The sequence below is a fragment of the Daucus carota genome, chromosome 9, assembly GCF_001625215.2.
Source record: "Daucus carota subsp. sativus chromosome 9, DH1 v3.0, whole genome shotgun sequence".
NCBI lineage: Eukaryota > Viridiplantae > Streptophyta > Magnoliopsida > Apiales > Apiaceae > Daucus > Daucus carota.
Genome location: NC_030389.2, coordinates 38,031,951 through 38,046,205, shown reverse-complemented (window position 1 = coordinate 38,046,205; position 14,255 = coordinate 38,031,951). Strand labels below are relative to the sequence as shown.

The window sequence follows — 14,255 nt, the reverse complement described above, 5'->3', positions numbered from 1 at the left end:
ACGCATAAAATTGAATACACAATTTTCGCAAAACAAAAATAACATATATTAAATACCCATCAATCATTAAAAAAAATAACATGTATTAAGTTTCGATCATTTCTGATCATTCCATTACTTTTGTTAACTTAGTTTGCAACAGAGACTGTTTAGAATAGTAACAACAAAATTACTGTAGTTACAATAGTTACAATTGAGGTTGCACATATGATTGAACCGTAATTTTGAAAATAAAAATGTGCAAACTTGGATATTTTTTAAAAATACCCAAAAACTTATTTGATGCAAGACCTCACATGTTTGAACTGCTTATTGGATTCTATCTACAGGAACTTCCAAGTAGTAAGGGAATGCACTGGTGTTCCTTTCCAACCAATAATAAGCCCTTTTTCATCTCGAACAAGTGTACAAGAATTGCTGCAAGAAAAGTTCTTCAGCACCAAATCTGCTTGATACAATGAGGACATGCTGAGTTGTTTTTCCACCATTCTAAATCTTGCAAAGAAAGCCCTCCAAACCGCTATACTCACATGTCGAATTGTTCTTTCTTCTTTCTCAGCTGCAACAATAGTCCTTATTCCCTGATTAAGAAACATGGATTCAGTTGTCAATCTGTTTGGATTCTTGTGGCCCATGCAATCTTCTACAGCGTCGAAAAACACACCATAGAAGAACAAAGCCTCAGTGAAACGGTTCACAAAGACCGGAGAATTATGTTTTGCCTCAACTTCAGTGATCACCATTATACATGGATTGATCTTTCTGATCACTCCCATAAGGCACTCGAGCTGATTGGGGACTGCAAGCAAGGTCCACAAGTAGTACGATGAGACTACTGCAACTACTTCTCTGGGATCAAGCGTAAATAAGCTTTTATTCAGAGCAAGCATGTCTGCAACCATGATCACATTGAAGGAGAAGGGTATGTTCATGGACATAGCAAAAGTCATTAATCTTCTACCCGTCTCTTCAATTTTTTCTTTTGATTTAGTTCCGAGGGCAGTTACCTTAAAATGATCAAGGGGACTCTGGCGTCGATTGACAAGAGCTTGCATCAGTACCATACACTGCATCCCACTTCTGATCTCAAGGTCAATTATATGAACCCTTTTGGCCTCTCCAACATTTTCTACAATTACTTGGACTCCGATAAATTGATTAATTTGAGAGAAGGGTACCTCTTTGTGGAATGAAATGACAGTAGGGGTCGGACTCATCAGTGCCTCTTTGACATCAAAGAAGTGTTTAATATCCAGACAATTCGATGGAATCACACCTGTTTCATGATAAATCTTCTCTCGTAGAGCTTTCACAAAGTAATACACTAATCTTTGAACAGGATTTCCTTCTGGAGAAGACAGGCCATCACAAAGATCCAGAAGCTTGCTTGCACAATCATATTGTTGCCTCCCAACTTTCTCAGCAGACATGAGAAGAATTTGGACAAGCTCAACATCATTGACCTCATCGTCTGTTAAGCAAGGGAAAGAGCTAGATATTGGACCGACAAGCAATGAAAGGTCAGCGTTTCTTGGGGAACATGATCGGATGAACTTTTCTCCAGCCAACCGCAGAATTCCATCAGTTGTCAATTGGCGCACGCCCACCTTTGTTTGTGCAATCTCATAGCTGGAGGCAATTTCCATTTCACCATGTGACAGACTAAACCTACTCCCATAGTTATTCAGAATCTCAAGGCCGGCCAGAGGGATCGTCCTTGTAGTTTCTCTGACGGATTCAGCACCAGCCATTCTCTGACCATTGCTAATCTTTCTTACTTTGTGACATTGTTCAACAGGTAAATATTTAATATCACTAAAGGACTCATCAAAGCCTTTAATCTCTGAAAAGAACTCCACTGGCTGTTCCTGAAGAGGATCCGAGGAAAAGAACTCTTCCTTAACACTCTGATTTTCATACTTAACCTCCTTCGACATTCCCCATTCATGCGTCTGAAAATTATTACAATGATTGTAAATTTCAGTAAAACTCAGTTGCTCTATTGGAAGTATCTCACTCATTTTCACAATATTCTAAATATTACACAACTACACTCTGACAACTATATAAGCAATTAGATCCTCCAAGTATCACGAATAACACGTTATGTGCAAGATCGTTTCACAGCATAAATTAATACAAGCTGATAGTATCGATATCATCGCCTGCCCCTTGGCAGATTTAGATGGAATGTTCATCGTCAACAAAATTTCATATTTTTATCTAGTTTTAAACTACTCTCCCACAACTCGGACAAATGCTAGAGTCCAAAACTGTCTTGAACAATAAGTCTGGTTAAAGATTCCGCAGAACTTGTCAAATGAAAAAATTCAACGATTATAAAACTGGAAAAAAGTTTTTTCTACTGAATAATGTTTGTTGTAACATAAGATCCTGTTGGAGTCTTTCTCCGACGCCTTAAAATTTTAGATGAACCGCTTACTTAACATGGTATCAGACAAGTATAAGATCCCTGTCTGTTGTATCGTAACATAAGATTCTGTTGAGATATTTCTCCAACGTTCTTAGATAAATCGGTTACTTAACGCTTTGTTATAACAGTCATGAGATATCATTCAGAAACAAAGAGTATCACTGTAAAGCCCGGGGAAAGAATATGCCATGGATGGATTATATATAGTTGGATACAAAAGAAACAAAAGGATATTTGTTGTAGTTAATATCTAAGCAAATAAGAGACAAGAGAATGGAGACAAGCAGATAGTAGCATTCATGTGTAGACAAATATTTTTAAATTTTTTAATGTATACTGAAATTTATGCTATGGGGTGGTATCAAACACACAAAAGCCGATAAATTGGGACTGAGATTTCAGATACGCTGCTTGGTTCTTACATTTCACCAATTTGATAATCTGATACTCGAAAAAAAAAACACAATTTCATGCTAACAGGAGTGTTTTTATGTTATCATAGCCTCATAAGTTTCGGACTTGGCTATTTGTCAACCAATGGTTCAAAGTGTAACCATGTTTTGCTAAATTTCAACGAGTAAAGTTTAAAATCGCACCTTACACCTTTTAATACTTGCAATATAACAATTCAAAAGTCCCTCGTGTATGCATGATGTTTACATTTCATTATATTCATGTGCCTTTCAAATTAATACATATTAACAAGTATCTGTAGTAATACTTTTTCTTCGAATCTTCTTTTCACGAGTCTATCAATTGATTTATCTTACGCATACAGATGGTATATGCATCCTGATCTCTCTGTTAGACATAATGGTGGTGTTTGGTCACGGCTTAAAAGCCGGCTTCTGGGTTTATAAGTTAGAAGCACTTATTTCGTATTGTTTGTGTAATAAGTCAAGAAGTACTTATAAAAAGTTAAGAATGCTTGTTTCATAACTTATGTTTTCTTTCTCTAACACTTTAATCACTTATAAATTTTAACTTGCTTCTGACTTTTATTTCATTTGATTACATTAAGCAGGAAGCACTAATTTTAAACTCAGCCAAACGACCCGAATATCATATTTGTAACTTTAAAATTTTGGAGAATTAATTTCTCAACAAAGTATCAGAATTTTGAGATCTTTATTGACTTTTGCAACTTTCAAGTTTCAATCACAAATGATATACTGTACAGTGAGACACATGTAATATTCGGTTTACTCCTTTAACTTGATTCTCTTGTTGTAAAACAAATGATAGATATCTCTTAGTAATTGTAATATTACCTGGGATAACAAACTTTGATTGTAATTCTTAAACTAATTCCCTTCCCTGAACCCAACACCCTCTGCAACGTTGTAAGCTTGCTTATCCTTCATCACAAACTTATCCAATATATTTCTACCAACTAACCTTATTGAACGCAACAGCAAGTAGATTATCTGTTTTATCTTCACTTGATTCAAGACTAAGCAGTTTTTGTTTTTTATCAGTCACCTTATTCATATTCTTCCACTTGTCCCGAAATCATCCGATTGACCCGAAATGACCCAAAATTAAAATTTCATTTCTAATAATTTCAATTTCAATTTTTATTCAATATTAAGTGATTTTATCTTGACCCGAAATCGACTTGAACCGAAACACCCTCAGCCTTCGGTTGCGTATCCGGTCAAAATCTTGGCTAATTGATCAAAGTGAGTAGCTCCAGTAGATCCGATTGCTAACACGAACACGACCGGTTACTCGAAATTATCACCCATATCCCAGGGTCATGTTCTAAAAAACCCTTTGAGACATTGATTCTCGATGCAAGGTGTTGTTGTGTTAATATATATTTTAAAATTACGGGATCTAAAAAAATATGTATTTAGATAACAAAAATATAAAATTTTATTTTTAAATAATAAATAACCGCTTTTAAAATATATTTATAATACTTGACGCAGTGAATTTACACTTTTACTTCGTATATTTTTTATAAGCCGCTTTGACAAATTTTATTTTTGCTGAAATAAATTTTATATAATTGAAATTGATGATATAATAGCAATAAACACACACCACAGCAGTCAGCAGCGTGCAAAGTGACAGGTAAGCAGAGGTCAACGAAGACTCATTCCGCGTGTCCACACTTTGTGTTGTGTGTATACATTTTTATGCGTTGTATCTATACATTTATTTATCACTTTCGTTTCTGTTATCGGAAAAATTATCAGGCGCGGTTAGATCTAAAAATGGCGGATGAGAAATACAATCGCAAAAATCCATCGGTGAAGAGGATTTTGCAGGAGCTGAAAGAGATGCAGAATGATCCTTGCGATGATTTCATGAGTCTTCCTCTCGAGGTTAGGGTTTTTATTTGATTAGCTTTGTTTTGTGTGATTATTAGTTGTGGAACTGATTGAATTCTGATTGTGTGTGTGTGTGTGTTTAGTTGATTGTAATTGATTTTATTATGAGCTGCTGGGACTGATTATAGATGTGTGTTTGTGATTCAGTTTGTTGGGGTTGAATTTGATTGGTAGTCATGGAACTGATTGAATATATACGGAGAGATTTGAGAGAGAGAGAGAGAGAGAGGCGGACTGGGAGAGAGAGTGTTAAAATTCTAAATTTCAGGAGGGAGGGAGAGTGAGAGGGGGAGAGAAGGAGAGGTTAAAATTCTACAATTCAGAGTTAGAGGGAAAGGGAGCGGTGCAATGCAACAATTCATATGTTAATGCTAAGATGAAATTTGAATGCTATAAGTCAGAGAGAGGGAGATATTGATAGATAGGAGAGAGAGTGAGAAGGGAGAGAGAGAGAGGTTAAAAATCTACAATTCAGAGTTAGAGGGAGGGAGAGAGAGGTTAAAATGCTACAATTTAGAGTTAGAGGGAGAGGTGCAATGCAACAATTCGTATGTTAATGCTAAGATGGGGGAATTCCCTCTGCCAAACTATGACATCCTAACTCTTATAGATATAGAAATTTACTATGCATTCTGAACTGTTCTGCTTTACTAAACGGAAATAATTGACGGATGATGTAGTATATTGTACAAACCAGTCTTATAGCCTTTTTAATTATATTGTCAGGAGAACATTTTTGAATGGCAGTTTGCAATCAGGGGACCTAGTGAAACAGAATTTGAGGGAGGAATATATCATGGAAGAATTCAGTTGCCATCAGAATACCCTTTTAAGCCTCCTTCATTTATGCTATTGACTGTAATGTTTCTTCTCAACAAAATCCAATAATTTTCTTGACTGTGTATAATTTCATTATATATTTTCGGTATAATTTGGTATTTTTTTTTAACATATCTCTGATCTGCTAAGTAGATTTTGTTCTTTGTTTCAGCCGAATGGCCGATTTGAAACCCAAACCAAGATATGTTTAAGCATATCAAATCATCATCCTGAGCACTGGCAACCATCATGGAGTGGTAATTTTTGTTTACATGTCACTTGAATTAAATTGATCTTGCTTGCATTATAATTATTTGATCATGGAGGAACATATATATTTGCAACCTTTCTTCTCTGCTGGTTAAGGGTTATACAAATTGGAGAATGTCCAGATTGTTGATTCTGATTATGTTCAGTGCCGAGATATTTATTATTCTGATTATGTTTAGTGTGGTATCTAACAAATGTTATTGTGTGTGTAACTGTATGTTATTATATGTAACTTTCTGCGAGTGCTGCAAGGGAAACAAAGTTTGGGTATTTTGTCTAATCACATGTAGGACTTGATGGAGATAATTCATAATACATTGTGTGCCATCTGCTTTTTTTTTTTTTTTGTGACTCATAATGTAGGCTGTTCAATAATAAAGGCTAAAAGTCATGTAGAATGGAAGCTGGTATATAAACATGCGTGAATTGCTTGTAAATGTACATGGTATCCTTGTAATTTCAAATTATAAAGGTTCTTTGTTATGGTTTTGGCAGTTCGTACAGCTTTAACAGCACTAATCGCATTTATGCCCACCAATCCAAATGGTGCATTGGGTTCATTGGATTATAAGAAAGAAGAAAGGCGTGTTCTTGCACTTAAGTCTCGTGAGGCTGCACCAAAGTTTGGGAATCCTGAACGTCAAAAGCTAATTGATGAGGTTCTCTATTTCCAGTTGATTCATATTAACTTTATCTAAATGCAAGGAATTATGACTTATCATCGGCTAGTTCTGCAGATTCATGAATGTATGCTGAGCAAAGCACCACCCGTTCCTGAACTTGGTTCTGCCCAGGATGCTGAAGAAGACTCTACAGTGGAAGAGGCAGATCCTCAACTTACTGCTGTGCAAGCTGAAACTGAAGAAGTCCATAATCCTGTTGTAGATAATATAGATGATAGGATTGTCGAGCAACAAGATGACGCTCCTTTAAATGCAAACCCTGTCTCTGAAAGAATTGTGGTGGCAAGACAGGTCACTACCGGGGGCCCAAGCGAGCAGCATCAGCTGCTGCAGAGGCCAGCGACTAGAGTTCAGAGGTCAGCGGATGATCGGCTGTTCACGTTAGCTGCTGTAGGATTGACCATTGCTATTGCTTATCTTCTTGTGAAAAAGTTCTTAAAGGCTAGTGAATTTGGTACCGTCTTCATGGATGGGTCGTAAAGATATTACAGCGGAGGTGAATATGAACTTCAAGCAACTCTTTTGTTCACGGATAGGAAAGTCTCTAATTTGTATAGCTCTTTCCTTTTATATTCAGTAATATAGACCCAACCTAATGGGAACTGTGAATCCTTTTGTGTGTGGCTTTAGGTTGTGCTTGTCAATAGTTATTGCCGAACAGTGTGGACTGGCAGAAAATTCTGAGTCAGGTATCCCATATACATTACTTGTATGTACCAAAATAATAGTTTGTGCCAGTTGTATCGGGCTTTATGTTTTTCGAATATTATGATGCGTTACCAGTTTACAACATCATACTCGGTTTAGTTAAAGATGTACCTAATATCTCATACTGAGTGGAGTTAGACAAGCATAGTTATGCTTTAACTTGCAAAAAACAGTAATCCTTGTGTTTTTAAAAAAATAAGTAAATAGTAATCCTTAACTACGAGTCACTTAAGTGTCATTGAGTTCTATCTTTAGGTTTCCTTTACAAAACCTTACACACTATTGAAGTTTTGATCTTTCTGGTGTGACATAAATTGAATTATAAATTGGCTTTAGTAAAGGCGTTACGAAACAGGCTAGCTGGCCCTTCCTGCTCAAACTTCTGGACTCACAATGCACAAGTATCTCTCACAAGTCTTGGAGAAGAAAGTGTCAATATCCATAAATACCATAGAAAACCAAATACATAATTCAATATCGGGGACACTCTGGATAGCATCAATTAAAAAGACAGACACATACGCTCACTAACAACAATACTAATGGAAACTTTTCCTGACAGTAGGTTTCATTACTTGGGTCTGGAATCTTTAAGAGAACTTTGGGCTGGAAAGCACCCGTACCAACATGGTCACTAACAACAATACTAATGGAAAGTCGGAGGCTTCAAAAATGAGGAAGAATCTTATGCCACCAACAGGCAATGTCATTGCCTTGAGCACTTGTTTGAAGCAATAACTTTTACCCTGCAGAACATAATCATAATCATAATAACAAAGATTTCTAGACAAACAACAAATTTATAGAGACGAACATGTCCATTGTTAAAATGCTTGATTAGAGACAAGAATGTTTGCTTGACACCCTGTCAGTAGTCGATCACACGAGGCCTCAAGGACAAACATTATATCATAGAGGGGATCTTTGCAGGCCACAAGGCTGATCAGATCTTTTCATCGTCTTGATCAAATTGGTTTAATGACATTCTTTAGTTCTTCCATTGCCACCAACTAGTGTTTACTCTATACTTGAATTTCAATAAAATTGACAGAACTTTATGATATAAATCTATATTGTGTTTGTACTTTGTAGTGTGTTTTTTGTCATCAACAAGAACCCACTCTGTCTTAGCACTCTCATTTCTAGGAGGTCCTATCCAGTTCTATATCATAAACATTTCAAAATCTTTCTTTAACTTCATTTAATCTTCGTAATTAACCCAAATGTTTACAGTTTATATACACCTTAACCGAATCATTCAAACTATAATAACACAAACTTGGCTCAAAGTAAAATTTTATAATTATATTAAACGACCTTATTCTATATTGAGTTTTGGCAAATAAGGATTGCACGAAACAAATTCTTCCAAAATGTAGGTTCAAGATTTATTCAGTCAAAATCACACTTCCACGTAAAATTTTAAACTTACCGGGTTGCAATAAACTATATAATAATAACTAGTCACTGATGAGAAGAGAAAAGGGGCAGAAGCAGTAGCAGAGCTAGGTGATCAAAGCCTTTGCTTTCCTGCAAAACCTGGCAAAACCTATCAACATCTTTTCCTGCATCGGAAATTATTAAGTGTTAAAAGAAACTTCTGGTTGCTAATAATTACGGTATGCGACAAAGAAGCTGAAATTTATAGAGCATAGTCATATACCTGCTTTCCTGCTTTGACATACTTATCAATTTGATCACAAAGACCCTTGTAGTAAAATTCTTCAACTTCGATCTCCACGTGCATTCTTGTGAACATTATAACAATTTTTTCTTCCTCCAGACCAGTAAAAATGCTCCTTCGATGTAGTAATCTGGCATCTTCTTCAGATTGCATTAGGTATCTGATGAGGTAAACATAAGATGTAACATGTTTTGAGCAATTTTTGTTACAATGCTCCATCGCGATGAAATTCCTCAGTAGGATTTCAGTGTGATCATTAATATTAAGATATGGAACTTGGAGAACTCCATCGAAAAAACTAATGTTCAGTAAGATATCATTCTTGGACTTCTTGATATCAACTCCTAGTGCCTTAAGCTTTGTTGCACAGTGCAAGTTAGTTTCCGCTTCACTGTGTTGCACCATAGGATATGTTGGGAGATAACTCTGGTGGACCAAGTCTAGTAAATGGCTGAAATCCTGACCAAACTTCTTTTGAAGAATTTGTACATCTCCTGAAATCATAGATCTGAAGAAGTGCAAGGCTAGCTGAGTTAGGGATAGACTACATTGTTCTGGGATTGGAACAAGAGTAAAAAGTTCACGAAGAATGAAAAAGGGTATTTGGTTTTCTAGTAGTATTAAGTCACTTCTTAAACGGATGAAAGTCTCGTGTGCGTTGAAAATAATATCGCCTCTGCGTCTCAAACTCTTGACAGCCAACTTGAGAAACAGCTCTATGATGAAAAGACCATCAAGCAACATCATTTCTATAAATTCATTGGTCTCAAGCTTGAGATCCTCATAGCAATTTCGTGCTTTCCATTCTAATTCTCTCAACTTCTCAACACATATGTCTAAATATTTCTCCAAGTTTGGCGTTCGACTTAAAAGTGTGTTGATATAGTACCACTTTTGACCGTCCATGAATGTCAAGTTTTCTTTACCATGGTGTAAAGGACCAATAGAAACTAGGGTAGGGGTAGTGTACTTCTCTTCATCATGGCTGAAAAGTTTATCTGGGATTTTGCAGATGCAACCCGAATGCGAAACCTTTTCCATCTTCTCTCTGATAGAAAATACAAAATTTTCATGTCCTTGAGCAATTTCAGTTGAGGCATCTCTTCTTGGTCTTCTTTCTGCTTCCATTATTTTATATCTTAGGCCGTGCTCTTTTGAAATACGTTTAAGACTAGAATACTCCTGCATCATCATTTCATAAAATTATTGCAAAGTTATTAATATCTTCCAGAGAGGGGAGGATATATTTACCATAATCTCAGCTTCCTTACAACTCTCCCAAGAAAATAATATATTAGACTAGAGCTTACCTTTATGCACTTTTCCGCGTATGTCTGGATTAACCTTAATAAAAGCAAGGAATGGCTGTACCAGTGAAAGCAGACTAAGCATATTAGCAGCAATGATAGTTGTTCTGGAATCTGGCTTGCCTTCACAGTAATTAAGTATGTGATATTAATGAAATTTGTTCAAACATTGAGCGATAATAAGAAATTGTTTTGCCAATGTAACTAGGCCTAATCAAAATAACAAGACCTCATATTGCAGTATTCCACTATTAACTTTACTGTGTTCCTTTCTATTTTAAGAAGCTAGAGACACAAAACTGCCAAACAATCATGTAATAAATTTGTTGTGGCATTACAGAAATAGCTAAAAGCTGTAATATTTAGGAAGAAGAGTAAGAGTCACCTGCTCAAGAACTGATCATATACATAAGAAACGAGAATATAGCTGCTGCCTGATTCGGTACCATTCCTAGGCACAACAGAAGCTCAGATATATTAATGTATTCAAGAGTATATATAACATACATGTGAGGACCCTCAGAATCAAAGAAAACTTGTTGATATAATACTAGGACATTTTTAAAACTCGGTTTTCGTATTTTCTGTTGAGTGCAAAATAGGATAGTTTGAACAGTTCCATAGTTACTGTATCGGGTTATATTGAAATACTCTTGTTCATTTAACTCAAATTTCGATTCTGCTTTACTAAATGTAAATGGAAACCAGTGAAGAGTGAATTACAAAAGAAAAGAGGTGTGTTTTACAATACAGAAAGTTTCAGAGAACTCGAAACCATTTAGTTGCTTCTTGAGAAATCTTTGTATCAGACAGGCAAGTAGACAAAGACAGGCATTATCATGACTTGTTCAGGTGGTTTATATGCTATGAAAGATCCAGGATATAACTTTAAGTGTAGCATGAAAAGGCACAAAATTGTATTAAAGCTTGAGGTTCAAGTACATCACAAGGCATGGAAATGTACAAAGGCTAACTTGTATAAAGTATATATATTTGATATCAAAGTATAATACTTTAAAAAGTTCTTCAAAACGTTATTCACGTGTTTCCTGATCTTGAATGTGTAAGTTTTTTTGTTGGAAAAGAAGAATACTTGAGCAGTTGTTGTGGTTAATAGGTAAAAGTTTAAATTTATTAAGAATAAGTAGAACTAAACGACCACCTAATGAATTTGTCTACTTGACAGGAACACAGAATCATATTCTTCAACCAACTATAGGTACAAATTTGATCGAATATATTTTAGTCGGTGTTTAATAAGTGAGCATCTGGAATAGAATTCTTGAGAGTGGTTAATGATGTGAGGTTGGAAACTTGGAATCAGATGCTCTGGGAAAAAGGGCTCATCTGTTAGAACTACTGGAATTTGTTGGGATCAGTTTAACCAGAAAACTAGTTAGGATAGTAATTACTTCTCAATCACCCTGTCCTATTTACAACCTATGTGGTATAACCTAATTGGATATTGTTGAGAAGATTGCTGGAGAAGAACTGAGAACGCAAAACTTAAGTATTTTGCTAGCTAGCGCAAACAGAGTTAATTTATCATGATCTTTTTTACAATATTCTCGAACTATGGACACCTAAGATCCAGTTAGTGGATTCTACTAACAGCATGAATCATAATAAAGTTGGTAAATTAGCATAATGTTCCAAGAATCACACCAGAAAATAATTTCTTCCATAAGCGCCATGTAAGAGGAACTGTCTGTTGTGGTTATGGGCAATAATGGTTCTGCCTGTTAGTCGCATTGTCAGAGCGTAAGTGGCTAATCCCAACCAGGTCCAAAGGCTGTAGAAGTCTCAATCCAGAGGGTCAGAGAGGAGGCAGCAGAGGAATGTTTCAGCCCACCCCTCGCAGAGTGTGGTTGCAGGCTGCAGCGTCCATTGGGTCTAGTGAGACGTGGAATTGGTTTTTACATGTACTTATGAAGTCAATATGTTAACATGTGTGCATAATTGCATATTTGATACAAATACATGCTAAAAGAGTCGGTGTGATATTAGTTGAGATTGAGGAGTCTTTTTGTCCATCCCTCAGTAAGATGAATTTGACTTCAGTCATTAGCTGTGAAACTCACTGATGCGCTTGTTTGGCATCAGATAACAAGACCTTTCCCAATGGTAGTATGTTGGTGAGGCCCCTAGTGACTCTAGCATTCTTTTTTTTTTTTTTTTTTTTTTTTTTTTTTTTTGAAAATGAGAATAAATCTCAACGAGAATCGACAATTCACCGTGATAATTCTTTCATTCAAGAAAGCTTATTATCTAACCGTCGGACATGCAAGATGACCGGGGAAATTTAGACAATAAAACTTTAATGTCCGAAAAGAAAAACCGGTCTTCTTCCAAGAATCCTGAAAATAAAACAAGAGAAATAAGAAGAATATAGGTCGATATATTTAATAGATTATATCAAAATATTCCCATAATCATGATAACTCATGATTGACACAATTAAGCTCTTAATTAAGGCATAATAATAAAATATTAATGTCCTTAATTAAGACACAATTAAGGCCCTCAAATAAGGCACAATTAACGCTCTCTCAATAAAGAGGCTCAATTTACGCCTAAGAAGCACAATTTACGCCTTTAATAAATAGGCACAATTAACGCCCTTAATTAGGAGGCACAATTAACGCCCGATTAGCGCTTTCCTTTCTGAAACCGGATCTCGTCCCGAAACCGCCGTCACCGCCACCATCGGCCACCACCGCTGTGCTATCGGTCAAGTTGCCTCGTCGTATGCGAAGCAAACAACGAAGCGTCTCATTTGTAACACGAAAATCGCCAAAAACACCAAAAACCAAACAAAACACAAGGATTAAATAAACAAACAAATACCCACAAACAAACAAGATTAAAGTCAAACACCTTTTCGCAATTCGACTCAAAATAAATCAGAAAATGAAAGTAACAAACAAAAAAACGAAGAGATACCTGAAAAACAGAGTTACAATAGCAAATATTATCAAAATTCTCAAGACAAAATAACGTCTGCCTTCGGAGCTTTCTCGAGTTTAGAACCTGTAGCAATATAGATATGTAATTAGTACAACTCTATGTTTAAGTATTGAATGATCTTCACGGGGTCCATTCTTCGTGCTTCCACGAAATATTTTTTTGACGTAAAATTGAATGATCGGGATCTGGAACCGGAGACCCTCTTGATCATCGATGTCGGAGAGGAGTTTTGCGGTTCTAGTACTTAAACACGTATTATCATCCGATCAAAGAAAAATGGATGACTCTAGCATTCTTTGATTAGTTGGTATTGTTTCTTTTAATCTGTAAGTGGTGAAAATTTGAAACTTGAAACTTTAGGTTCTTAACTAAAGGCAAACGCTTTGCACAAGGATCACTTTTTTTAATACTACACAGAGTTTAGTTTGTAGTACTACAAATGAGCTTAGTTTCTTACCGTTTAAAAGTCTGGATTGTCTAGTATTCACATTCAAGCATTTTTTTCGATCCCTTTTCATATCTAATTTGAAGCCTTGTTTCCCGCAATTTTGATCCTTCATATCTAATTTGTATTAATGCCGCTTCATATCTTTTGAATCGATGCCAAGGACACATGAGAGTAATATATATAATCATATGCACATTCCGAATTGCTCTGTGTTATACAAATTCATAGTAGTAGGATACCTGTTTCATGTAGAAATAAGGCACCATAAAGATTGATGCTATTATTAATTTAAGTTCTGGGGTTCAAATAGCTGGACCTAGTTTTAAGGGAGGAGCTGATATGCAGTTGATAAAAATATGAGTTTTGATGACATAGATCGCCTTTCTGAGTAATGATGCTGTTGCGAAGTGATAATGATTGGGTTGGGGGGATTTTTAAGTGCGCTTAAGTGTGCAACTGTTATGCAGCATACTATGTAGTATGTACTGTATAACCAAATATGATTTTAGTATTAAATTATTGATTTTGATTATACGGTTGAAAATATGGTTGTAACAATTACAAACAGTATTTTTGAAAAATTTTCTTAAAAATTG

General features: G+C 35.7%; 3 protein-coding genes across 8 annotated transcripts; 1 reads left to right on the top strand and 2 right to left on the bottom strand.

The window, feature by feature from the left end:
• Nucleotides 1-323: 323 nt before the first annotated feature.
• On the bottom strand, nucleotides 324-2,021 carry LOC108201579 (DELLA protein RGL1). The gene has a single exon (XM_017369868.1). The coding sequence runs from the start codon at nucleotides 2,019-2,021 to the stop codon at nucleotides 324-326; it is 1,698 nt and encodes a 565-aa protein (XP_017225357.1).
• A 2,480-nt stretch (nucleotides 2,022-4,501) lies between these two features.
• LOC108202910 (ubiquitin-conjugating enzyme E2 32) lies at nucleotides 4,502-7,340 on the top strand. The gene is made up of 5 exons (XM_017371519.2): nucleotides 4,502-4,767; nucleotides 5,500-5,631; nucleotides 5,765-5,849; nucleotides 6,358-6,521; nucleotides 6,600-7,340. Exons 1-5 carry the CDS (start codon nucleotides 4,579-4,581, stop codon nucleotides 7,023-7,025), a joined length of 996 nt encoding a protein of 331 aa, XP_017227008.1. The 5' UTR covers nucleotides 4,502-4,578; the 3' UTR covers nucleotides 7,026-7,340.
• Nucleotides 7,341-7,675: 335 nt separating this feature from the next.
• On the bottom strand, nucleotides 7,676-11,090 carry LOC108202909 (UPF0481 protein At3g47200). Of its 6 annotated transcripts, none has more exons than XR_010287582.1 (5): nucleotides 10,630-11,090; nucleotides 10,248-10,367; nucleotides 8,917-10,119; nucleotides 8,686-8,818; nucleotides 7,676-7,999 (listed from the first exon to the last, which is right to left on the bottom strand). XR_010287582.1 is itself a non-coding variant. In XM_064084433.1 (5 exons), the coding sequence occupies exons 4-5, from the start codon at nucleotides 10,063-10,065 to the stop codon at nucleotides 8,759-8,761; spliced, it is 1,209 nt and encodes a 402-aa protein (XP_063940503.1). In that variant the 5' UTR covers nucleotides 10,066-10,119; nucleotides 10,248-10,367; nucleotides 10,474-10,543; nucleotides 10,630-11,089; the 3' UTR covers nucleotides 7,676-8,758. The 6 variants fall into 6 exon arrangements, 5 of the variants coding, with proteins under 5 accessions (XP_063940503.1, XP_063940505.1, XP_063940501.1 ...); XM_064084433.1 differs by adding an exon at nucleotides 10,474-10,543 and having other exon boundaries at nucleotides 7,676-8,818; nucleotides 10,630-11,089; XM_064084435.1 differs by having other exon boundaries at nucleotides 7,676-8,818; nucleotides 10,248-10,302.
• Between the last annotated feature and the right edge of the window lie 3,165 nt (nucleotides 11,091-14,255).

Bases quoted from the DNA above. Each gene is read 5' to 3' on its own strand.
- LOC108201579 (XM_017369868.1), bottom strand. From the start codon at position 2,021: ATGAGTGAGATACTTCCAATAGAGCAACTGAGTTTTACTGAAATTTAC.
- LOC108202910 (XM_017371519.2), top strand. From the start codon at position 4,579: ATGCGTTGTATCTATACATTTATTTATCACTTTCGTTTCTGTTATCGG. The intron at 4,768-5,499 runs GTTAGGGTTTTT...TTATATTGTCAG, and splicing joins TCATGAGTCTTCCTCTCGAG to GAGAACATTTTTGAATGGCA. The intron at 5,632-5,764 runs GTAATGTTTCTT...TCTTTGTTTCAG, and splicing joins CTTCATTTATGCTATTGACT to CCGAATGGCCGATTTGAAAC.
- LOC108202909 (XM_064084435.1), bottom strand. From the start codon at position 10,065: ATGGAAGCAGAAAGAAGACCAAGAAGAGATGCCTCAACTGAAATTGCT. The intron at 8,819-8,916 runs GTATATGACTAT...TTTCCGATGCAG, and splicing joins ATGTCAAAGCAGGAAAGCAG to GAAAAGATGTTGATAGGTTT.